Here is a 27,976-nt window from a genome sequence, read left to right as displayed (position 1 = left end):
TATATTTTAATCTTTATATAATGGGTTAATGATAAAATTACATGAAATATAAAATTGTTTACGTAAAAATATATTCAATTTAACATATTAAAAACGTATTTCCATAACTGAAGACATATAATAATAAACAATCCAAAAGCTAGGACATAACAGAAAGCTTCAACATAAAATAACCTGAAAATAAAACATTTGTTTCACTATCATGTGCGTATTATGAGTGATTATACAGGATTGCCACTTAAACATCTAGCCATGGGCAAGAGATAACTTTCCAGTATTGGCTAGATAAGGTTATTGACTACAGCGGATAAATACGCCGGACATTAATAAGCCGCCATGACATAATATCTGCATGCACTTGCATCCAACATGCAAGAGCATGCAGAGAATGCCGCATAGAAATTTGGTGCTGCAACATGATGTTAAATTTAGAGCATGACAAACAAAAATTCCTTCAGCATAACTTATAGGCCGACGAGGCATAATTTTCCCAGAATAAAGTGTATACAGTCACAATGCGCGCGATCGGGCAGAACGTGCTCGAAGATGCACGCGACATACACCCACCGAATGCATTTTACTGTAAACGGCTGGTGCCGAATTTGGACTGAGCAGCTTCTTGGTCCCGTATTCATCGACGATACTCCAAATAGTGACCGATATCTGAGCATCCTAAACAGAACGATGGACAAATAACTCGATGACTTGCTATTAGCCAACTACAGGTTCGGTACCAATACGAAGGCGGGCCACATCATTGTAGACAGACATGCGTCGATGATGCAAAGAAGTTTGGCGACTGTATAGAACAACACGTGGTGGCATGGTGGCACGTTCCACAGACTTGACTTCTTTTGAATCTTTTCCTGTGGTGTACAATGCGTACCCACCAATATCTAACTGTGTCAAGAAATTGGTGGATCTTTATCACGTATGGAGAATACGTGCCACTTCTCTAGCACCATACGTATGGAAATGATTCGATGCAAGTCGGCACGGGTTCTAGTGATCAAATTTATTGTGGGAGTATTTAGGGGTAAAATTAACAAAACTAGGCCCTATGCGTTAGAAAAAAAAATATTCGAAAAATAAGGGACATCTCTGTTTTAATTCACTTTGAAATCGGATAAAAAAGAGTTGTTTTTAACTCGTTTATTTTTAGAAATTTTACAATTTTTTAAAGATTATTGTTTTTAACATAATAACCGATCCCATTGTTTAATATTCATTTATTCAGGGACACCCTAGTATACATTCTCGCAACGCTGGAAAGATGTCTTTTGTCCTTCGATAAATGTTTTAAGTAGATACCCTGTATATCAAATCATGTGCATTTTTATTGTTAATAAAAAAAATATATATATGCTAATATGGACTACAGGTGGGGCAAAAGTCAGTTAACTAAGATATATTTTAAGATTACTTTAAGTATAGTTAAATCTGGTTGGAAGCTCTGAATCACGAATCACATGTGGCCTTTTTCCAAATGTGTTTTAACGACTCTCAAAATATATTTCAGTTAACTTACTTTTGAACTGCCCTGTATTTAAATTTCAAAAAAATTATATTTATAAATTATAAAATTGAGCTTACTTTTTTGCACGATTTCTCGCCATTGGAATTGTAGAAGGACTTTCATTTAATAAATTAGTCTTTATATTTAAAACAATTTTTTCTAAATATTTAGAATAATCTATTTTTCTCACATCAAAATCGAAAATCTGAAAATTGAAAAAGAAAGAAAGATTTAAATTAATAATAAATTTTAAATATAGGCCTAATCATAAAAATTTCACTATTTTTTAAAAATAATTTTATGAAAACAATTTATTATTTTAATAAGTAACAACGTTATTGCAACTAAAAATGTATTAGTTTTATGAATATTTAATTTCAAACTTAAGGCAGATTCATACTTCGTAAGAATGACAAAGAAAACAGATAAAGACTGTATATTGGTTAATGCGCAACATTTTGCGCATTTATCATGGCGTCTTTCCATTTTTTTTCTTTGATTTGTGAAAAAATTGAGATCGTTTCTTTCTTCTCTTCATTATGACATAAAATTCTGCATTGTTTATCAGATTGATAAGGGACCGAGACAGTTAAGTGTCTCGTTCATCTGTTCGGAATTCCGGAATGAAATCCATAAACTTTTCGGGAGGTGATCCAACCTCCCGAATATGTTGCGTCCATACCACCTGACCCTCATTGTGGGCCTGGTCGAGCCCCTAAAGAGTATGATTAAAAAAGCTTGGGTAATTTATTATCCAAACTACACGTATAAAATTTGATTTAATAATACTTTAAAACTTACATAAAATATCGAAAAAGTATTTGGGATCTTTTCTATATTATATTTTATTCTCCTTCTCAAACTTATTAAGAGCATATTTCATAAAATTGAGCGGTTACATTTTGAACAATAGTACCACAAGTTTTTGTACGTTTTCCTTTTTTTCTTTCGAAGTATGAACACTTATAAGAAGAGAATAATAGAAAAGAAAATAAGACGAAATCTCTTCTACTTCCCATTCTCACGAAGTATAACTGATTCTTAAGTCGTAGTTAAGAGCGAAATTGAATTAATAAATATTTTTACAAATAGTAAAAATAAAAACTTTACTTCTTTTTCTTCTTCAGTCATGGAATTTAAGAGTTTAATGGAATTATCTGCGTGGAATGTCCAAATATTTGACAGGAAAAATTGCGAATCAATAATTCGAATCCACAATTTCTTGTAAATGAATTGCATTCTACAAAAATGATTATATGGTTAAATATATAAATTATAATTAATTTCGTTAATTAAAAATAATTCAAGTTATATGATTTAAGAATATATTAACATACATATTCAACATAGTTTATTTTACCAATTGGTTTTGTTTTTATGTTATATACATCGCTTATATCCATTCTGGTATGAATGGAGATAAGTGGATTTCTTTAACGTGATTCAAAGGCCTCGTGTCGATTAAATTTAAGCAGAATACGGTTTAAAGGACGTTAATGTAAACAATTATATCATTCGCTACATAATACAATACATTACCGATTAAATTTTGTATTTCTAAATCATATAGTACATTGATAATTCAAGGACTTATCATATAGGAATGCATTTCATTTAAGTTGAAAGTGTAAAACAGTGGATAAAACAGTAAAAATTTATATTAAAAGTGTCACTTTTAATAGAAACTTTACTGTTTTGTAACTTTATATTCTTTTAACCATTTTTATAACTAATTTTATAAAACTTACATATTACAAAGTTTTTAAAATAAGAACCAGCGTGACCTTTTTGTATAGTCTGCAACTGAAGAAGATCTAGAATCTTGCGGAATGACTATCTCAAGGATTTGATTTGTCCATCTAAATGGAATGCATTCCTGCATGATAAGTTCTTGAATTATCAATGTACTATATAATTTAGAAACAACGTTTATAAAACAGAAAGCTTCAACTAAATTATATGATTAAATTTTATTTTATTTAATTCTTTAACTAGTTTAAATATTAATGAAAGTTTAACATAATTCAAATAAAGAATTGATCAGAGGCAAAGATTGTAATGAATTCTCTTACAAAGGTATGATCTATTTAAAATTTTGCAAAGTTATTATAAAATCAATCATCAACCTGACTAGCTATTAACTTTTGTTTTAAAAATTTTAAATACAATAAATATGTGTAATTCAGATTATGACTTTAAAAATTTTTTAATATATTATTAATTTTAATAATTGAAATGGTGACTTACTTCGCCTTTTTCCCGAAAACGGTGAAAAAGATATCGAGAATGATGGCAGGGATTAAATGAAATAGAAAATCGAATACCGAATATAATATTTTATTTTTGATTATAATCATCGATGGATATCGATAGCAATTCAAAAATGGATATTTTTTTTGTATTTTGACCAAATTCATAAGTTCACCATCTTTTCTTTCGTTGTTTCCTGAGGTACAGTTGTAAACTGTAATATCACCCTTTCTGAAAAGAGAAAAATCTTTTTAGTAGAATTGAATAAAAAACTATTTAAGTTAACACAACATTCTTATAAATTTATTAGATTCGTTTACTGTAATTGATTTCAAAATATACGTCAATAAAAAAACACCCCGGCAACGAGTTGCGCAACTTTACCGGCTGTTATGAAATTTTATTTAAAAAATAACTTTTATATTATTAATTATTATAAAATGGCAAAACGCTTAAATCTGAGCGTAGAAATGAGTATTATAAAAAATTCTAAATGTTAATAACGAGTGAAATCTTTATTAAGTCCGATCCATCTTGAGTTAAGTCCAGGGCTGTGGAGTCAGAGTCAGAGTCTGGAGGAACTTCTGGCCAGAGGAGTCGGAGTCGGAAAAATGTGTCGACTCTGACTCTGACTTCGACTCCGGGATTTTAAATTTAATTTAGGTTTTTTTATTTAAATGAAAGAAAATTTATTTTACATTTATTAATTTTTTAAAATCTTTTTGTATTTTGTTATAATTCATTTATTTTAAAACAAAATGCAGCAATTTAATTTAAGTATGTAATTTTCTTTGTAGTATTTGTGTTTAGTAGTTAAATTATTTTTAAATTTATAAAAAGGGAGAATCCCAAAAAGAACATCTAACCGTAGACAATATGACATTTAGTTGACGGCCGGTGACCGGGTGATTAACGTGGTCTGGGGGACCCGAGATTGATGCATATGAGTCAAAAATTCCCCAGAAATTTTTTGGGGTGATCCAACCCGATATGTCGGCCTCTGTCCCTCACCACCCAGCCACCCCATTGTGGGCCTGGCCGAACCCATAATGAGCTTACTAAAAGAGGCCTCTTAGTGCCCACAGGGCAGAAAGCGTTAAAAAAATGGCATTTAACACTACAGAATCCTTCAAATATTTAGAGACTGACATAAATAGAAACAATGATATCAAGAAAGAGGTAGAGACTCGCTTGCTAAAGGGAAACAAAATCTACTTCGGGGTCACAAACAAAGTAAAAAATGGACTCCTTAGTAAAAGGACGAAGCTAACTTTATATGAGTCGCTGGTTAGACCTGTGATTCTGTATGGATGTGAAACATGTCCAATGACAAAGCAAGACAAACTAAAACTACAGAGATTTGAAAACGAAATACTAAAGAAAATTTTCGAACCTGTGAAAGACTATGACGATAATGGTGTTGTGGTCAATGGTAAATCAATATGGAAGAGAACAAACCAGGAACTGCAGACAACCTACAACAAGCCCATGATCACACAGATGATTAAGGCTAGCAAGATTACAGTGGCTGAGCTATGTCGTAAGGCTTCCTATAATGGCAATAGCTTCGCGAGGGCTCCACTATGAGGAGAAAGGGATAAGGCCAAGAGGCTGTCCCAGAAAAACGTGGATAGATGGGGTCACTGAAGATCTCCAAGACCTCGAAATCGAAGATTGGCAGAGGCGGCTATAAACCGAACGAGATGGAGAAGGATTCTGACTGCGGCTAAGGACCTCCAAGGCCCATAATGCCAGATGAAGAAGAAGTTAAATTATTTTGACCCAATTAAATTTGAATATTTTTGAATCATTCCTTTATTATCCCTGCTCTAAAGAAGTACTCAATTTTTCTGAACGAACCTGATTAATTGACCAGAGTATATATTTTTCTTTTCTGAACAAGTGGCTGAAGTAGCTAGATCGCACACTTTTCAGTTGGACTAACTTTTCTGAAAGAGTGAAATTGAAGTGCAAATGTTGTAAAATAAAGATTTGTAGATGCAGAATTTTATCGCCCCCCTTTCTCCACTTATTAAATATTTGTTAAAAATTAATTTTTCATACAAATAAATATTAATGTAAGTTAGATATTAAAAACACTAACTATAAAAGTATTTGGGAAAAGCCCCGGGCTCCTTTCAGTGGTCAGAGTAGGGTACCCCCTATGAATGCCTCTGCTCCCATAAAATGACTTGGTATTTAATTTTGATGTAGTCAGCCTACTAAAATTATCAGGAATCGGAGTCGTGTTTTTTTTTACCGACTCCGCAGCCCTGGTTAAGACACATGACGATTTTACTCGTTATTAGCATTTATATATTTATATAAAACCTGTCCCTACCCTCAAAATTAAGCTTTTTGCAATTTTATAATAATTAAAAATATAAAGAGTTTTAAAATAACACATTTACATGTGGCACCATCTGTTGCATGTGGCAACAGATGGTGCCACATGCAATTTTAAATATTGCTGGAAAATTTAAGCAACTTATTGCTGAATTTTTTTAAAATAATAGCAATAACATTTATTTGCCGGAGTCTACCCATATAATTTGCAAATACATCCCATACAATCCAAATATATATATATATATATATTTCCAGTCAGACAGGATATGATATTTATACGTTTATGTGGTAATTTCCTTGCCATGGCATTTAAAAAAGTACAGTATTTGTTTTTTTTCTATATAAAAAGAAAAGATTCAATCAAAATATCAAGTTTTATATACAGTATTTATTAAATAATATATTATTTATTTTTTTTATACACTGTTAGTGTATATCTACCACAATTATTTTAATAAAAAATAATATCTATAATATACTTTTTATCATACAGAATATAAATATAGCATTATAAAGTACTATAATGGAAAATCATAGACTAAATATATGCCTGGAGGAAAGTAAAAAAGCAAAGATGGATTGAGAAAGTAGAAATAGATATACAGAGAAAAACTGAGAGATGAAGATTGATTCAGACAGAAAAAAAATGACTATTAAGAACTGGGACATGACTTCATATTGTATAACCAGGAAGAGAAATAATAAAGTATTATAAAATATATTACATATATACTAATTAATAATTAGAATGATTAAAAAGCCAGGCCCAGTTTTAAAAATTTATTTCCCTGTAAACTGACCGTAAATAGATGCGATTTTCACATAAATATTATACTGTATTCAGAATGGCATGGAATGTTTTCAAGTAAAATCTGTAATAAAGATTTTAGTTACAACTTATGCCAATGGATGGCGCTGCACATCCCATTGTAGTACAGCCAGAGTCGATAGTTATACTGCGCTTGCGGTATGCTCTCAAGTAGAGTTAATGTGTCAGGTTGCCAATAGCTGGCACTACAGTGAGAATAAATTGGTTTATCTGTTTGGTTAGCAGGTGGTTTTACCGTTTTCAAGCATTTTTGTAACTTTTTTCTACTGTTCTGTCAAAAAAATCTTATTCGTAATTACATTTTTAAAATTTTGTATCATGTATTAAGAAAAAGTGTATTTGGTTTATAAAAAAATTAGTAACATGATTTTAAATTACAGATGAAAACGTCGATTAATTTATCCAGGTTTTAAATACAGATCTGTTTGAAACTATTAAAACTAATATCTCAAATACTATAGTAGAGATAACAGAGACTTATCACACTGCTACTGGTAACATAAAACTGACACTTCTATAATCAGAATGCAATCTTCTATCATTTTAATGTTACCAGTATCATTGTGATTAGTCTCTTTTATCTCTACTATAGTATTTCAGATATTAGTTTCAACAATTTTCAAGACAAGAAGCTCTTTTATAATGTTTAAAACTGTTATATTGCTACATACTGTGAATAAAAGTTTTGTACATAATGTTCTGTGTATAATATATCTGTTTAATAAATAGGTAATGGTAAAATAAGTAAATAAATTTGCATTTTACTGTTTTGTTTTATTACACATGTATGACAATATAATTAGGAAAACCATAGCTTATCCTCTGATACATTTAAATAGCAATAGAAATTTAATCCAGATAAAGACAAACTATTTTTTAAATAATTTATTAACTTTCACACTACATAAAGTGTAATATACAATTTGACTTGATTCAGTATAGTGAGAAATAGTATTTGGGATGAAATAGTTTTGTATTTTTAACATGAGAAATTACATTTCTTATGACACTCATATTGGCTCTACATAGTTAGTGCAGAATATTATAGAAATTACCAATCAAAACATAAAATGAATGAAGATTTATTGATGGCCTACTACATCTGTCCTTTATTTATATAGGTTTAAAATATCACTAACATGTCTTTCTTTTAGACTCTATGTCATCACTAATCATTATCATTGTCAATATTTAATAATACTGTCTGAACTCTTGCCATCCTACATTTACCTATTTTATTTGTTAACCTCTTACTCATCATTCTCTAATTATCTCTAAGTTATTGTGTGCCTGTAAATATGTTGAATATGTTGTTTAAATAGTTGGAATTTCTTCTTTTTTTCTCTAACAGCCTATATTTGAAATCCAAGAACTAAATCTACTGAATTTTAATCTTCCTCTCTAAGCTGTTCCTAACTTTTTTGGCTCAACTTTAATCTCTCTCTATTTCATTAATAAACACAATATAAATTGCCAATGACATATATCATAGCTATTAATAAATAAATAAAAATATGGGCTTAACCTTGATAAACTCCAAAGCCATCCTAAATTCTAAATCTCCTTTTTTGCAAGACTTTAAATCTATCTCATCTTAACACATGGTTTAACATTTATATACATTTCCATAATTAAATATATATTATTCTCATCATTCCCTTTTTCTTTCTGATTCAGAAAGATCTCAGGAATCACAAAGACATCCCATATTAATAATGTATATATGTTTTCTTGCTCTTAACGAAAACTTCCAAAAATATTTAAAAATGAACACAAATCATAAGCAGAAAACAATCTAATCAATTTAAAGTCTAAAATCGTAAAAGTGACAGCTAATAGAAATATAAGTATTAACATTTACGGAAAAATAATGTTCAAAACCGTATTAAAATAATATTTATAAGCAGTCTTTTAAAAAAGATAAAAGTAATATCTGAGTTAAAAATGAGAAAATTTCGTATATTAAGAATTTCGAATGTTTACAGCTGACTCTCCCTATGCTCAAGCCAAACTTACGCCGTGAAGCGATTGCAGCACTCGAAGTGGCAGAAATATTTATTACGCAATTATCGTTGTATTAAAGCTATTGGCAGCTATCTATCGACTCTGGTACAGCTCTTATATACTACTTAGGCTGATATATACCTCTCACCATTCGCTAATCTTAAAAATAAGGAAGTGGAGCAATCTAACGTCTTCTGCTAGTAAATTCGCCATTTTGGATCGAAGTCGTCACAGAAGGTTTGATTTAGACAAGAATAAAACAAACAGTATACCCATACGATTACTTTATTACTTAAAAAACAGAAATAATCTATTAACGCCATGTATAAACTTCAAAGTTAAAGTAATATTAATTTCAATTTCTATATATAAAAATACAGTTGAACCCATCTATTTCGAATCATACTACAAAAATTTCGAGATAGACTACTTTCGAGATATAGAGCGTTTTGGGAGAAAATTATTTGAGATAAACATGGAAAATATATTGAATTTAGGCTGAAAATACAGAGGAAAAATATAAAATTCGAGATAAACATGTTCGAGATAGACAGGTTTAAATGTAGATGGCATCCGCTAAGTTTTCAGTGTTTTGCCATTAAAGTTTTCAATGTTGCGTGTATCCTTGACATGAATTATCTAAATGTATTTAATATAATGTAATACGTTTTTCAATTTTCCAGTTTTATGAAATAGTTTGCTAAATATGAACGATCAATTTACGGATCTACACACCGACACAGAAGTAAGGATGTATCTTTTACACTCTGTCCAAAAAATTCGAGAAAGAGAAGATTCTATTGTTAAGTTTATACTTTTTGGAATTATGTCTAAGTAAAAGTATCAGCATTGAACTCCCCCTCCACACACACATACACACACACACACACATACATATATATGTATATATAAGTCATACATATCCAATTGGAGAATTTCATCCATAGTCTACATATGATCTAAACACATGATAGTTGTAAATCTACATAAAATGTTTTTGCTTCAGAATAAAATCTTGTGTCATTTTGAACACATCCGTAAAAATCACATATATTTAAGGTCAAAGTTCACTAAAATATGAAGTTTTAATACCTCCTGACTTTTGAATCATATCATCCTTTTTGGTACTTTATAATAGTAATTTTTGTTTATAAATAAAAATGATAAAGTTCTTATTCATATTTACCCCTTTTTAGCTTTATCCCAAGCGGAAACGATTGTCATGTTCGCGCAATAATCAACAGGAACGTATTCATTTACCGTTATTAAATTCCCAGGAATTATTCTTATTAACCCTTTACCAAACTGAAAAATTAATGATTTAATGTTATTTAAATTATACTTATAATTGATTAAGCATTGTAATTTAAACTAAAATAAAATAATATAAAAATATAAATAATAAAATAAAATATAACAAAAAATAATTTTCTTAACTTTCAACTCACTATCAGGAGAGTCCAGTGTACAAGAGAAAGATAAAGCAGTGTGCGATATAAAATTAAAATAAGTGAAATAATAAAGTGAAAAATAAAGTAAAAACAAAATGTGGGAAATTGTAATAAATATGAAAGTAGTAAAGGCCGATACAGTAGAGATACTGCATTAGGCTGTCACTCCAGAAACATTGTGTTTGAGTTCGAATGGGATCCTCAAAAGTTTTTATGGATTGTTTGACATTCACTTCATTCAACTATGCACATTAAAGGTTTATTCAAAGATGGGCACCTCTGTCCATTACCCGAAGCCCAACAGTGGATGAGTGGATTAAACCACTGAATAATAGTCGCGTGTTTGCGCTATCCACGTGTTGGCCACGTGGAGTTTTCCGGGTTTCTTTGAAGTGTTTAACACCTAAAACGTCGCAAATTTTACGTAGAAATTCCTGTCTGGAAGCATTCCCTCATAGTAGATCTGTCAATTTTTGCGTTGTCTTCTTCAATATCCAATTCAATCTTTGATGTAGTGACTATACAGCAAACATTTCCATGAATAAATTCTCTTCAAAAATAAACCCATAGGCTTACTTTCGAAGCCAACATTTCATCACAAATAATGAATTGGTGATCCGTTTAAAATGCTTATGGAATGGGGTTAAGAAATCGTAGTATAAGTATAGATAATCAAGATATTTATGATTTTTATTTACTTTAAGCTGGTTCCTATTTTAATTTTAATTAACACGGACTTAAATCAACAGATATAACATTAGTGGGAGTTTTTTCGATGAATTAAATAAATGATGCTTGACTAATTTAACAAATTATTCTAATCAACAGATATTTCAAAACACTGACATTTTCAATCAAACATTTTTTTTTCATAATTTTAGAATTAAAATTTTAAATTTTTATTTTGTATATATATAATGAAACTAGAATTGCATAAATATTTCGTAGGAAGAAAATTTTACATCAGCATAAAAAGAGTTGAATTTATTATTCTGATCAGGATGTAGCTTGATGTTACTTCGCCTTTGTAATATTGATAAAATCGTGATGTTTTCTATGTCGTTTCTGGTTTACTGTCAAAATCTTCCATGTTAAGTGTCACCGAGATAAATAATGTGTTGTCGCTATTGAATTCTGATACAAAAGTACAGTGGACAATACATCATTACAATTTTGCAAATTTAATTAAGGTCAGCAACACGGAAAAGTTAAGAAAATTGGCGGGTATTTTTACGATTTTAACAATTAAATTCCTTGAAAATTTTAATTATCTGTCATTAAATTTCTATGTAACGTTTCAATATATTCAGTTTTTACGACAAAGCATTATCTTATATAATAATAATAATAATAATAATAATAATCACAGAAGAATTTAAATTTTAATATTATTCTTTTTCGAATTTTGTATATTTATAAATAGGTTGGTTATAGGATATATTCTTTTGTTTAAATTCTTTCTTCTGACATGAATGATGCTTTAGTTTCGTCACTAACTATGAATATTTGATAATATTAATGATTTTATAATTAAAAATGTTCGCTTGAAGGATTTTATGCATTATTATTTAAATATTAATGTATTTTACAAGCTGATTGTATATTTACATTCCAATCTTATACAACCTTCCGACTTATTACCATTCGTACTGTAAAAAGAATTATTTTTAAATCCAAACAATTAATTGCACGCACGAATGGCACGATACGATATTTAAATGTAAGTTTAATGTTGAAATAAATACAGTATATAATTATATCGGTGTACATTGCTCTTAACTGACTAGAGTAGAGACATTTAGGAGCTGCATTATATACAATATAGGCATCTGAGGAAGGAGAGAGAAATATAAATATAATTATTAAGCATATTTACGTTTAACTGAACTCGAATTGGCATCATTATCTATTCAAAAGTGAAAGTGAATCTCGTTCTATAGTAATTTCGATTTCAGAATATGGTTAAAGTAAATTAATAATAAATTAAATAAATATTAACAATAAAAATAAAGTCAGTTCTATAGAAACGTTACGACACTCCCTCAATATGATTTTTGATTCCTTTGAATAATTTGTCATCCGTGATCTTCGTGTTAATAAAATACAATAAAGTAATTAAAATATTAAATCTGTATTTTACTGTATTTTTACTACCGTTATGTATGCAAAATGACTGATTAAACTGCAATTTGAAAACTTTGTAGACCTGTAAATTTCCACTGTGTCTGTATGTCCTTCCTTAATCTCGAGAATAGATAGATGAAAGTCCAGACTAGATATGGAAAGTTTATACGAATTTCCAATCTGGACCGGAATTCACGTGATTTCAATATTTTCTCCAGAGTAGAATTAGATAAATGATCGGTATGACTCGATTGCTAGCAGGAAAGTGTGATGTACAGGGGCAAGTATGATATTGAGGTGGAGAGCGTATATTTTAAGTTAAATACATTAAAAATTGCAACCCGTCATTGTGACGATATCACAATAAATAATTGCTCAATATACAGTACATTTACGTGTTTTTTGTGGTGTCGTGTGTCAGCAGATACCACGTAAAACGAAATTCCGCGTAAATTTGTGCTCCATTCCAAATACTCCCGAATGATTCTTACGTAATCGACATTACATTTAACAGAAAACCATTAAAGCGTTTTAGTGATGTTCTTTCTATATAACTTACATTAAATTTCATTATAAAAGTAGCGTGATATTCAGAATTATCCCTGTACATGCAAGAGCTAACTTAATTATTCGTCATCCACGAGAACACGAATACGCATAAATTAAATATAGAAACAGGCCCCTACCATATATATACATGCGATATTATGTAGGCTTGCAATGTCGTGGAAAATATACCCCATTGCTATCATTACTTTTTACTCTCAACTTACGACTGGAGCTCCGGAACGAAACTTTATCGTAAGGCGGGGACTACCTGTATTACGTAAAAAAAGATTTTACCGAAATATAATTAAATAATTTCAGGAATTTTAGACGAAATAGTTTCATCAGAATTTTAAAATTAATTATTTTCATTAATAAAAATTAGTATTTAGACTTAGGCTGACTATAATGACGTTACAATTGCAAGATCATCAAATTCTTCGGTAAACTAATGAGAAAAACAAGGAAAAAAATCCAAAAAGTTTATTAAAGTGAAGTGGCATTTCTCAAATAAGAAAGAAGAAAAGATTTGTTTATTTATGTTTAAATTTAGAGAAGAATCTTTATTTACAAACGAAGAAGACACAGAAGGAAATTTCATTTTATAATGGTTAAAAAAAACGAAACTTTGGAACCTATCCGTTTGTCACGGATATAAATGCTAGGCTGAATTTATACGATTTCGATTTTCACACGTGACTAATCTATAGTGTAAATGGAGGGTTAAGTAAATACAGATCTTCCAGTAAGATTTTTGGTGTTCATATACTTATAGAATCATGCAGAAAGAAGAAATTTCTTTGTTAAAAATTCTAAAAACAGCGCATTAAAATAAGCATAGACATGATTCGAATATAAAATAAACTATGTGTTATATAATATTGTTGTCATCGCATTACCGTGTCTAATGAGTTGGATATCAGTATGTTATATACATAATTAATTATAAAATTACAAATAAATTTATATTAGTAAAAGGTTAAAAGATACGAGAATTTAAAATACACTTTACTTACCGAAATGATGAAAGCCACCAAAAGATTATATTGGTCAATCCATCCCTGGAAAGTAATAATTAAATTAAATATTGATTAAAGGAAAATTATAAAATTAATCAAGAGTTTAGAAATATATTATACATTTTCATACATTGTTTAATAAATTATATTGAACGAGCAATTATTTATTGTGACACCGGGCTGCAATTTTTAATAATATTTTTAATGTATTTAATTTAAAATATATGCCTTCCACCTCAAATCAGTAGTGGCATGCCCCTGTACATCGTACTCGATCGACCAACAATAGAGTTGTGCCAGTCATCTATCTAACACCTTTCGGGGAAAAAATTTTTTATTGAAATAACATGACTTTCCGTTAGCAATGGATGTTCTTATATAGTAAATTGGGGCTCCTTTCCCTAAAAGTTCGATATCTGTCTTGTTTCCATCTATCCAACTCTTTTCTCGAGATTAAATACTGCATTGGAGGTCTAACAATACTAAAAATGTGTCGTCAAATATCTTTTAAGAGTTAACCCCTAACAAGAATAATTACCTGTAAATAAGTTAATTATCTGAAAAATCTAACTGCCTAGCGCTCATGTTAGATGTTATGTTGATGAGATTTCTCAAACATACCCAGCAAGAGAATAATATTATGTAAAATTAAAAGCTACAGAAATAGAAAGTGATATAGCATTATTATTGAGGTGTAAATTGAAAAACTTGTAGACCTATAAGTTCCCCGGCTGTCTGTCATTCCTTAAGAGACAGAAACAACAAAATTTCATAAAAATGCAGAGAACATGTGATAGGTGTAAAGCAAGAATTTATGCTGGAGTATAAGAAGTCTATGGGAATAAAGCCTTGCCTATAGAACTGAAGCCACGTGGACCGATGCATTTAACAAGAACCGGACAGAAATCCATGACTTGTCTAGAGCAACTTGTCCTATCGATCAAATCAATGTGCAGGAGGTCGAGGCCTTATTGGATGTTGACCCGAAGATAGACATGCAAAGGTTGGTGTTTCTGGGAAGCCGTGCATTCTATATTAACTATAAAATGGTATTATCCGTATGCAGAAAGTTGTATCGATATAGGATCACACTGTTTAACGTAATGTACACTGATTGCAATGTGCAGTGCTACTTGAATGATATCACTGGAAAGGAGAAGCTTTCCTAAGAGGCGCATCCTAACCATAAATAAAACATGGCCCGAGCTTATCAAGTTGGACTGAACATTCTTCAGAGGCATCAATCACCTCTGAGGCCAAGAAAATTTGGATAACGTTTCCCATCCGCCACTCATACTATTATAAATGTACGTAATGTGCTTAATTACGTACCGCATTAATTAAATCAATTAATCATTAGAGACAAAATATAATAATTAATATGTTATATAAATTTGGGTATTATTCTCCTCTCCCTCATCAAGCTGGCCTACTCCATTGCGGGTCGGACTGCTCGTAATGGATACCACGTAATATGCAGGAGACGTGAGTTATATTTATTGATTATATACAATAAATTTTATTAATAACTTTAAAAAATCTTACTTCAATTGGTTCTTTTAAAGTTGACGTAATTAATGGCGGGCGAACAATAATAACAGGAAGATTTTCCTCTTCTTCTTTTAATAGTTGTTCGGCTAAACATTTGCTGTAACAGTAATTATTCGGATGACGAGATAAAAATTTGGGTTTTAACACTTCAAATGTGTCTTTGTCCATCCAACTAATATAAGAAATCCGAATAATATTTTATAAAAAAGTTTAATAAATTTTTATATTATTTAACTTTATTTTACCTCATACAATCGAGAACGCATTTGACTGGAATATCGGTAGAATAAACTTTTTCATAAACATCCTTTGCGTGTGTATTAGAATAGGCTGTAGATACATATACAAAAGCCTGCAAAAAGTAAATATTATTTTTATTCTTTATAAAACTTTCAAGTATAAAAATAATAACACTATTAAATTTAATTATTTTATTAAATAAATTTTTATATATTTGGAAATAAGCCTAAAATTATGTCTCGGTTGACTGACTTTTGGCCACAATATATTACTTGGAAAAAATTTTATTATTATATTCTGTTTGTTACTTCAAAAATAAACTCAATGAACAAATAAATAAAATAATAAAATATTAATTAGAAACATTTCATTTAATATTTACTTTAAGATGAGTCATGTTCTTCGCTAAGTCGATCAAAACTTTCATTGGATATAAATTATGCGTTAGGGTTTCTCTGTAAAAATAAAGTGTAAATATCAATTTATATATATAGTTCATTTTCAGTTAGAACTTAAAGAATTTTCAGTTATTTAATAATGTTGATTTGACAGCATTTTATGTAAAAAATAATAGTTATTGCAACTTATGTTACATAGGTGCTAGAACTTGTATGCTATGGGGATTATAGAAGCAATACATAGCTTCTATAAGTTCCATAACAGGATGAAGCCCTTCTTTATCGATTCTAAATCCAAGATACTCATTTGTTAGTAAGAGAAATGTATATTTTTCCTTATTGAGCTTTTAACCAAAGCGTTTAAGATTCCTAAACGTTTTCTTAAGTTTTGCAGGTGCCGCGTATCACCTCTTCCAATAATTAATATATCACCAGAATAAAGTGCTTACTCCATAAAAACTCTTCAATAAATTCACTAAAACTCTTTGAAATATACTTCTGCTATTTCATTTCTATAAGGCAAAGATGTGAACCTAAAAAATGTTTATGGTTGCTATTCTTCAGAAGGCTTATCTAAACATAACTGTAAATATGTTTGACATCATCTGAGAGGTTAGCAAAAATTTTCTATTCTAGAAAGTGGATACGAATCACCGGATAACGCATTACTAGTTGTTAACTTGAAATCATCACACAATTTAATACGTCCATCTTTTTTAACAACAGGTGCTATTGGAGCCACCCATTCAGAGGTGCTCACTGGCTCCAAAATTCCTTTACATGAATTTCGCTTCCTATCTTACTCTTTTGAGGAAATGAGAAGGCTCTATCTATACAAAAATTAGGTTTAGTTTCAGTATCCATCTTTAAACTAACTTCATAACCCTTTAAACATCATGTTTCATCTTCATATAAAGTTGAGAAATTTTTAAGAGAAAGTTTAAAGCTGAGATCCCTCGAGTTTTACTCTGGTTTTACGTATGGCTTAAAATTCCTTAATTTCTTAAATATGCTCTCCGAATACTGCAACTTACTGCAGCTTCTGTATCGATACGAAGAAATTTATACTAACACCATTACTGTTTGAATACACCTGAGAAGTTTTTTCCAGTGTTATTAACGATAAAGATTTGTTCAGTTACGTCTATTTTTTGACGTAAATGGAACCATGTGGGCGTTCTACGTTCGCCATCTTCGTTTTCCCCGAACAATTCTACACTTTAATTGACGATACGTCGTTTAGTTCTCTATTTTAATCCCAGATGCAAATTTCTGTTGTGTCGAAGCAGTAAATATTAAGAGCATACGAAGTAACAGAACCAATTTATTAATTTTGACACATTTAATCAATATAATTTAATAATAAAATACGTTGGTAAAAACTGGCCGCCATTTTTCTATTGTTTCGCAACGCCTCTAACACATAGTGTTTTATTGTAAATCGTAGAGTTTATTTTCCATAGCTTCTCAGCTTTTATAATTTTAATAAGAGTTAATAATATGGTGTTTTTGCAGGATGGCAACAATGTCATAGAATGTAAAACGTTCAGAGATGGCAAAAGTAATTAGACCGCCATTTTGAGGTTTCATGTTCCTTCAGTGTTATCGTTCTTGAAGAAGAGAGTCGATAAACGATGTGTGATAAAAAAAGAAGGTATTGGGAATAGCGATTTATAACTAATATACCATTAAATTTAAGTAATAATTACAATTTTTGAGTCCAGTTTTAAAGAATTATATAAATAAATATACATATTTTAAATATTAGAATATTTTCACTTACTTCAAAGTTAAATCAAATCGGACAGTTGCACCAATATGAAATATCACTGATACATTATTACGTAACATTCGATAATCATCAGAATTAATACCAATATTCTCGGAATTGAAATCTCCAGGAATACACACCACTTTGTCGAAGAAATTAGGTTTTTCATTCTTTAATCGGTCGTAAAGCTAAATAGACATTGAAAAAATTATATCAAATTATTTAAAATAATATATTTTGATATAATTTATTTAAAAAATAATGAAGATATGTACCTTATTATCAAACACTTTTCTCAATCTCGAATTGGGGTCTACACCGTGTTTGTTTCTAATTAGTACGTAAATATTCTTTAAATCACACGATCTTAGTAATTTCTCTAGCAAAACCTATAAAAATAAAATACATATTAGACTTTAAAAAATTTAATTTTGTACCTTCTATTTTCTGAAAACACTTCTGTATTTGTTAACATTTGTTATTATCGAGTGATTATAAAGTTTTATTGAAATATAATTCATATGGCTGCTATATCTTAAAATTGCAGACCAATCGGCTATAAGAGAACAATAGACCAAGAACAACTCTAATCTGATCAATATGGTATTACTTTTACAGTAACACATTTTCGGGTGTCATCTTTCCCACGGACTACTTTTTATAGATCTTATCTCATAAAATACGGCTGGTTTTTGGGATTGCAAGATTAGGCTACGAGTAATAGAGATTGAGATATTTGTAGGATTCTAAGCTACTAAATTCGGACAACTTAGTACTTTTTGGGCCATTTTAAAAACAATTTTGGATACATTTCAAGGAATTCTGCTTTATTTTTATAAAAGCTATCTGACAATCTGTCAAATTCTCACCGGACACGTGTTCTTTGCCTGCAGTTATTTATATTATTATATTATTAATTATTAATTAACGAAAGTAGTGTTCTGTATAAGTAACCGTATTCCACGTGCTTAATAAATTACATCGATTACGTGATATTTGGCATGCACAGAAATATGTAAATCTCGGATAATTCGAAAACTCGATAATTCGAAGTCGCGATTATTTCATCCCCTGAATTTCGAACTAACGAGTATTTCTTGTAGTATGCTTTGTAAGTTGTTATAACTTATATTATTAAACTATGAAAGAAAATTAAAATTATACGAATGAAGACCCAATCTCATGTTTTATTAAATTTTCTCAATTATTTAGTATTACATGCATTTATAATAAATTTCTTTTAATTACTCCTAAGGAATTTCTACAGTAAAAGAATTTGGATAGTGCATAAATATTGCAATTACAAATTAAAATCACTATATTACAATAGTTATAGAAAATAAATTCAGAAATTCACATAAATTAATTTTAGTAATAAAAATATACACAGACATATAAAGGGTGTCTTTAAAATTGTTTTTCAATGTAAAAAGTTTATGTGAATATATAATCTATATAAAAAGTTGGTTTGTAAACCTGTAATATAAAAGAATTTTTTGAGAGTAAAAGTTCAGATACGTGGCAACAATAATCAGAGCAAAAATGGCGACCAAACAGAGAAAGCTCAATGTGTGGCATGACAGAAACGAAATTAATTTTTTAACCCATATATTTTTATTAAATTTCTATAAAGTCGAACTATATTCTGGCTATAAGTCAGTTATCGAATAACGTAATTTGGCCTAAAGATGGGCAGATAGGAAACACTATTGTGCTAAGATTAATAAATATAAACTAATATAACTCGCAAAAATGTAGTCTAATCATCTAATTTTTGACCAAATTACGCTATTTGGTCACTTAATATTAACTTAATTATAGCTTATTCCCGCTTAAACCAATTCTGAGATCGGTGGCCACAGTGGAAAAAAATAAACAAATGGTGTTTGTTAAATCTGAAAACATTCTTACGTAACTCATTTGACTGTGTCCTTTTGAATATAACTTACAATCACCCTCAAGTCTCGATTTGTACTGCACAGTACGTAAATGAGTTTGTCACTGACATTGTGGCCATCTCACCCATGCTGTTTGGGTTAGATGGCCAATGCGATGATTTTCTATTAGTGCTTTTTATTGCCGCACGTGTATTCATTTTCACTCTTAAATGTTTGCTAAGTAAACTTCGATCAAAAATAAATTATATCTGATTTAACACTAAAACATTTATTTATTTTAAAAACTGTGGCCATCTATTCTTGAATTATTCACACGTTTGATAAATTTCTATTTATTTAATACTGTAATCTATTTATTCTACATTTTTATTAAATCAAGTTCATTTGTCTATCTGTAAAATAAATATAACTTAAATAATTGTAAACTTAAGGAAAGCATTCATCAAAATGCACACGAAATCTCAACATATTTCCACAATTTTCTCTCATTAATATTAGAAGCTATAATGATAAGAAAGTTTGTACATATCAATGGCTTCGTTAAGATGCTTATAAATTTATAAAAATATATAATTTCTTAAATGAAAATAGATCATTTTACATTACCTTTCCTACAAATCCTGTTCCTCCTGTTACAAAAACTGATTTCCCACTATAGAAGTCTCTAACATCACCGATATTCTTATCAATATCAATCATGATATAAATATTCTAACTGTAAAAAATAATTAAAAAATTAGTTTTATGTTATAAAAACTTCAATAATAATAAATTGATTCACAAGAAGAACAAAATTCCTTTAAAAATTTCCAGTTAACAATTGTAAATAGTTAAATATGACTTGAATCTTACTTGTTATTATATTATATACGAGCCTTACGATAAACTATATAAGACACGATGAAAGTTTTCTTTGTATTCGTATCAATTGCAAAAGAAGTAACCTGTTTTATGGCAATTCCTAAAACACGTTCACCTTACAAAATAATTACATCCTTTGAAAAAGTAGTCTAGCTTATAATGTGTCATTGAAGCAGTAGAACAGTATAGAATTATAAAATACAACAGAAGAATTTAATTACACGTTATTTAATCTGCTATATTCTATAATTCTATAATCACGTGTAAAATGAATAATACAGGTAATAATCTAAGAGCAGGTGTTCAGGGAGTTTTCTAGAAAAAACTATTGATTAATCAAATTTGGTATATATGTTATATACTATCCAGAGTGTGAGGTTTTGATTTTCGAGAGAGATATTTTACTTCAAAATTCAGCCGCTAGGACGAAATTTGGCGTTGCTGTTCTCTTAATCTGTGTACAATATGTCCGTTTTATAACGAATTTCGGATATGAAAAGAGTCGCTAAACTTTCCTTACAAATTATTCTACAAGTGAAGTCATGGTACTTTGCATGGTCGTGGGTTACCTGTTAAACTCTTCTATCAAAGAAATAGCAATTCCAGCTGGTGTTTTGGGGCTTATAATGTATACGAAGAGATCCTCTGACTATAGGAATCTAAAATAAGGAAAAACAAACGAAATTTTTAAAGCATGGAGAGAAAGGCACGTAAAGCTACTGTATATATAGAGCAGAAGAATGGTACGCCTGTTGCATATTAGAGTTCAGAATAGCTTAAAGAAAGTATCGATGGGAAGCGATGGAAACAAAAGAATTCACAGAAAATGAGATGTTATAATTTAAAAATATTATTTCCTGCAGAAATAATATATGAGAACCCTGTTGCAAAATTTCAGAAGGGTTAAATTCCCTTTCTTCGTATGGAAGGGTTAAAAACGTAAAGAAAACACGGAAAACTGCACGTGGCCAGCGTATTGGACAGGCACGAACCGACGACTACCAGTGTTCAGTGCTAAATCCAATCGGCTACTTGTGGGCGGCTTTTGCAATATGAATAACCTTCATAAAGAGATAGTAACCTGTCTACTATTAGAAGAGGATGCTGTAAATTATATAATTCTTTAAAGTTTTGCACTATAAGATTTGAATTTCGGGTCTGTCATAGGAAAACAAATGGTTACAAACGACAGTGCTCCTCCTCAAAAAAGAGAATTTTATTAATGAGTAGGGTGCCAAGAGTTACCTGGATACCCGGATGAGTAATCTTGACCTATATACTTGGATTAGTGATCTTGTTGGTTGGCGGCAGACGGGTTTACGTATTGCCTCTTGGAGAATGCAAGATGGATTTCCATCCGTGCGACTAGTCTTCTCCGTCCGCTCGACCGTGTAGTGTGCGCACGTCCATAACTTATAATACAGGTAGATTTTTCTTCGTTCGTTCGCTGTCTGTCCGCCAGCTTAAATATGCGCTTACCTTTAAAGAAGAGGAGGAGTTTTCTAATCGCGCAGATTGTAGTTACTTCAGTGTAACGGTTCTGAAGTTAAATTTTTACAAAAAAATGGTTGATTCATTAAATCGTAATTAAAAAAAAAACGAAAGGAAAACGTAAGAAGGCAACTTTCTTTCCTAACTTTTCCTTGAAAGCTGTTGGACTTCTTCCATATTAATGATATTTATCTTTCATAATAATCAAGTATATACTTTGTAAATAAATCAGATTTTTTGCCTTGTTATACATATTTTATTATTTCCTATTACAACCATCCAACATATAAAATTTCTCTGAATTCCTGTTCGCACATTCTAGAAAAATTACCTTAGATTGCAGCAATTAAATTACAAAAATATTTAAAATGATATTACATCAAATATTCACGGAAATTTTAATGATTGAGTAATATTATTAAATGAAGATAATCGTTAAGTTTAATTAATAAATAAACGTTATGTTTATTTAATTTTTGTGAATTAAACTTAACGATTGTCTGTACAGTATTTTTACGTAGATAATCGTAAATATTTTTATTAATTTAGCTCATACTTTAGAAGTCAAAATGACTTATTCTTTATCGACTTCTGACTGGAAAAAAAACGCTTTTATGAGAGACGACAATGTATCGCTGTTGATTTGCGAAGTGGTCGTCCGTCGACACATCAAAGTCTGAGGAGAAAGTATTGATTGTATGCGAGATTGTGAGGTCAGACAGACGGCAGTCAATTGAGCAGATCGCCAAGACAGCAGGAATTTCGGTTGAAAGTTATCATTCTATTCTGCATGATCAATTAAACATGCACAGTGTTTGCTAACAGACGGTGCTTCAAATGTTCACGGTGAACCTCACGCGATTTCTACCTCTTCCTCCGGTTGAAAGATGCCATCAAGAGATGCCATTTCAAGAATGCGGATGAGGTTACACAGAGTGAGACACCTGCGTTGCTGGCGCTGTTGCGACACGGTTTTCAAGAATGTTTTTAGCAGCTATACCAGTATTGGCAAAAGTGTATGGTTGCCGAAGGACAATACTTTGAAAGACATATTGCTTGATTTATCAATTGTAGTACTTTTAAGTAATAAACCAATTCTGGAAACTGTTTAAAACTACCTTGTATAATCAAACACTACAACATAAATTGGTTTTCGTTTTAATATTTGTTAAGGTATATTTTTTCCTAATGTTAACTCTAAGAAACTGTACCATTCACAATCGAATATCAAATGGTAATCTGCCAACCAATCGCGAAAAACGGACCAAATATTTAAACTCAACACCCCGGAAAACAACTTAAATCATATTTTGTGTTTGCTGGTAACTTCGTATTATGCAATTTTTCCTAATGCCACCGACACAGTACCATATAGAATGCCACCATACAGCTAGTCCGATAGAATGAAGGGACTGTTGCGGAAGGGGGTTAAGTAAATTCGACCAAAAGTAGTAGTTGGTCTTCTTCCGGAAGAGAGGATGATCGACGAATACTAATTAATACTGGTCTATTATTAATATTTGAGAAATGATTTATTGTTGTGATGGCTTCGCACGCGATCGAGGTTATTAATCTTATTAACGTTCAAAAGACTTCGTCGTGAGTTGTTTAAATAAAAAAAAATCTTGTAAAATGCCAGAATAATTGATTTTATGTAATAATAAAATGTTTATATTTTGGCAACAGATTGTATAAACTACGTGGAAGTACATTTTTGTAAATATCGCTTTTGTGGAAATGTTATTGGGCTGTAATTTGAAAAAAAAACTGTAGTCCTATAAATTTCGACTGTTGTCCCTCTGTCTGTCAGTTCTTTAATCTCGAGAAAGGAGTTAGATAGATGAAAGTCGAAACAGATATGGAGAGATTAGGGAACAGACAAACTCCCGTCCGGACCGAAAGTATTGTGACTTTTTGAATTAACACATGGTTAAAAATTACAGCCTTACGATGTCACAATAAATAATTGATAAATTTAAAACAGCAGAATTCTATTAATTAACCATCAAAAATTAACAGGATCAATGCCCCTAATACTTAAACCAACTGGCAAAATTTTAAATAATTTTGACAAAAGACACAAGAGTTATTAAGCTTCGAAGTGAATGAACAAAATCGCCCCCCTATACACAAACTAACATCCATACATAGAAAAATCCCGCATTTTTTTTTTTTTTTTTTAATTTCTCGACGTATCGACGTGAATTAAGCCCAAAAACGTAAAAATATTGGTAAAGGAGGTCATGTTTTGACTGTCGTCATTTGTTCTGTTATATATAACAGCGGGAAAGTAATATATAAGCTTTCTTATTAATTACAGTCACGTTATTTTTAAATATAAAATTTAAATAAACCTTCGTATCAACGCCTAAAAAATAAAGGTAACGATTAAAATTCATGTATCGAAAGGCCATGGAATGGTAATTTAGAATTTAAAAACCTATTTTAGATATAACATTCTTTTGCAATTGTTTATAACTAATTATTCACAAATACGGATTTATTGTATATAATAAAATAACAGACATACCGGGTATAAGAACGTGAAGACTACGCATTAATATTATGTATCAATTAATAAATAAAAGGAAGAACGAAGCAATAAATTATTTAATGATGATGTAACCTGAACAAATAATAATAATTTCTTTTAAATCATAATACAGAATTATTAAAACACAATAAAGATTTACAGGAATTATTATGTTAATGTGTTATATGACCCGATACCCTACAAATAAAATGTCAAAAATGGGACAAGAAAGTAAACTCACGAGAAAGTAAGCCAAGTTGTAGCTTCACATATAATGTTTCATAATGAATAAATAAATAATTAAATTTAAAAAAAATAACACAAGGCTATTTAAGTTCCCATTTTGCAAACTTATTACAAAAAAAAAAAAAAAATGGGTCATTGTCAGCTTGTTATAATTATAATAGAAATTATAATAATTATAATTAGAAAAATTAGTAATTTCTTATTTTATGTTACGAATAATTTATATACCAAGTAAAATTTTTAAAAATAACGTTCTATATTCAATATATACCGAGCCTACTTCAGGGAACTACAGGGACCCACGCGTTTAGATTTCAACAGGGCTTTGCATTTAAAAGACCTTAGAAGGGCCTCGCGGTTGGTTAGGGTTTGATTCTCGGCAATCTAAAAGGTTCCGCATTTATAATTTTCAATACGCCTCATAAAATATGGAGGTGCTTTTGTATATGGAGAATCTATTATAGTCTATAAATGTTTTCTCTTACAGATCCAAATTAATATTCTTTATTCTGAAGATTATACAATTATTGGCTTATTATTATTATATACAGGATGGACCAAACATCAGTTAACTGAGGTATATCTTAAGAACAAATTCGTCATTAAGTCAACTCCGTTCTTAGAACAATTACATATCATGATTAAGTGATTTTTGGGCCACACCGTATTTTGCTATATAACATTTAAAAAAGGTATTTTATACGCAAATAATATTTAGTTTTTTTATTTTATTAAGTTCTCATATAATTATTTATTTAATTAGAATACAGAAATACTTGCATACTTATTATTATTATTACCTAGCTATAAAAGGATATTGAAATTAATACAAACTATGAGACTTATATAAGTGTTAAAATAATAAATTTTATAGGTTATTTCGTAAGACAAATAAAATAAATATTATATTTTATATCTAAAACTTGTTTAGGAATAAGATTTGATTTTGTAATTAGCGTAAAACTATTAAAATCTTTTTAAATAACGAACCGAATCATTATTAATTAATCATTTTATGGTAATAATGATTCAGTTGTGGTTAATTTTTATTTAAATTAAATTATTTACATTCGGTAATGGTTTCTATTTTTATCAATTCTGACGAATGATTCCTGGTATGCTAGATGATTTACATACGTTATGATTATTAAACCTGTATTTTGTTTTTATAATAATTTGTAACTGAAAATAAATTTTCTCGTTTAAACTAGTTTTTTATATTCTCGAAACTGTTTTTTTTTATATTAAAATATTACTTTAATGATTACAGACGAGATTTGGACCTATCACATACGAAAACAAATGAGGCTCCACTTCACTTCTTTCAGGAGTGATGCCATTCATTACGCCTGAAAGAAGTGAAGTGGGCCTGAACTAGACACAGATGTAGGACTTCACTATTACCTAGTCGTAAAGATATGTGATGAAATCAACGAAAGAAATAAAAACGAGATTTTTTCATCACTTATAAAAAAATTTTTTTAATATATATTATTTTCATATCATATTTCTTATTTTTATTATAGAAAAGATTAAATTTTGGATGTCTCAATGTGCATGGAGTCCCAATCAAGTGCACTTATGGCATTTTCTCTATCTACACCCGTGTGTTATTCTATTGTATAATAATGATATAGAATAGTTTTTAGAAGTTTAATCATGTAAAAAGTAATATTGTCTGTAACAAACTATACGTAGAACGAAGTTAAGTTAATATATACCTATTACGAAACGATAAAAAAGAGGTTGGTAGAAAAATTTATAAACCGTATTTAAACATTATTAGATCGGTTAATATTCATTAGTAATAAAATAATTTTTCAATGCCATCTTTTAAGGTAAACTTAAATTGATTATGTGCAATCTATTTTTAATTATTTTACGCAATTTAGTTGACGCTTTCCTTATTCCTTCCTCCATACCTACTCCAAAACATGATTTTACTTTAAATATTCTATTTATTTTTTAATTACGGGAAAATGTCTTGAGGCGTGAAGTACCATACCTTTTATTCTACAATACGAAAAAATGAAGGTTAAATATTGTGCAACTTTGTCTTTTATGTACTATTTAATTGACGGGTTCTTGAAGATGTTTTCTAAAATAATTATATACTTATTTTTTATAACATACATAATTAATGCCTCCTTACTCCACTTTCTCACTCCATACTTAAATGTAGCTTATATGAGAACTAGCGGGTGGGCTCGGGCAAAAGTAACGATACCGAAGATTAAGAATATTACCTTACCCGTTTTCACAGAATGCAAGAATTGGGTCCCTTTGTTTCCAGACTAATTAGAGAATTTTTAGATGGGTCTAAAAATATGTTCGATTTCCCACAAAAACGAAAAAAACTGCACCTGCGTCTTGCACATCGCTTTCTCTTAACAATTTCCATTGTTACGTAACACTTCTATTGTTGATGGAAGTGTTAAGACTTAATCCAGTCCCTCTGCCCCGTGGGGAGGAATTTCGAAAAATCCCTTCTTAGTGTGCATTCTCGTGACGTACCCTAACTGTGTACCAAATTTCAACTTTCAACTCCTAACCGTTTGGGCTCTGCGCTGATTATTATTATTATCAACTCGCCTCGATTATATATATAGATTAACAGCAACAATAACAGGGACAAAGACGATGGAAATCAACGAATGAGTGGTAGCAATTCAATAACAATATATATTAAGTTTAAATCATAGAAATTAATGCATATATAATTAATTTTACAAATAATATATTGATGGATTACTTTCATTTTCCATCATTCCGTTACGTATGTAAATATATAGGTCTACAGTCACGCAAATTAATTTAGAGATATATTTTTAAAAAATTAATAATTTCTTATCTATTTTTTAAGATATAAGTAAACCTACCGTATTAGTTGCTAAACAAA

At 29.9% G+C, this 27,976-nt stretch overlaps 1 protein-coding gene across 1 annotated transcript; it reads right to left on the bottom strand.

Moving 5' to 3' along the window:
- On the bottom strand, positions 1–27,976 carry LOC136987033 (putative fatty acyl-CoA reductase CG5065). Its single transcript, XM_067284673.1, has 13 exons — positions 27,957–27,976; positions 20,553–20,661; positions 18,324–18,437; positions 18,061–18,236; positions 16,262–16,334; positions 15,885–15,991; positions 15,634–15,811; positions 14,086–14,130; positions 10,135–10,253; positions 3,764–3,997; positions 2,627–2,756; positions 1,594–1,721; positions 1–174 (listed from the first exon to the last, which is right to left on the bottom strand). The coding sequence occupies exons 2-13, from the start codon at positions 20,643–20,645 to the stop codon at positions 75–77; spliced, it is 1,497 nt and encodes a 498-aa protein (XP_067140774.1). The 5' UTR covers positions 20,646–20,661; positions 27,957–27,976; the 3' UTR covers positions 1–74.

The sequence above is a fragment of the Centruroides vittatus genome, unplaced genomic scaffold (genome assembly GCF_030686945.1).
Source record: "Centruroides vittatus isolate TY-2023 unplaced genomic scaffold, ASM3068694v2 contig_1215, whole genome shotgun sequence".
In the NCBI taxonomy this organism is placed as follows: Eukaryota; Metazoa; Arthropoda; class Arachnida; order Scorpiones; family Buthidae; genus Centruroides; species Centruroides vittatus.
The sequence above is the reverse complement of the archived record's forward strand: the minus strand, read 5'-3'. Positions and strand labels throughout refer to the sequence as shown.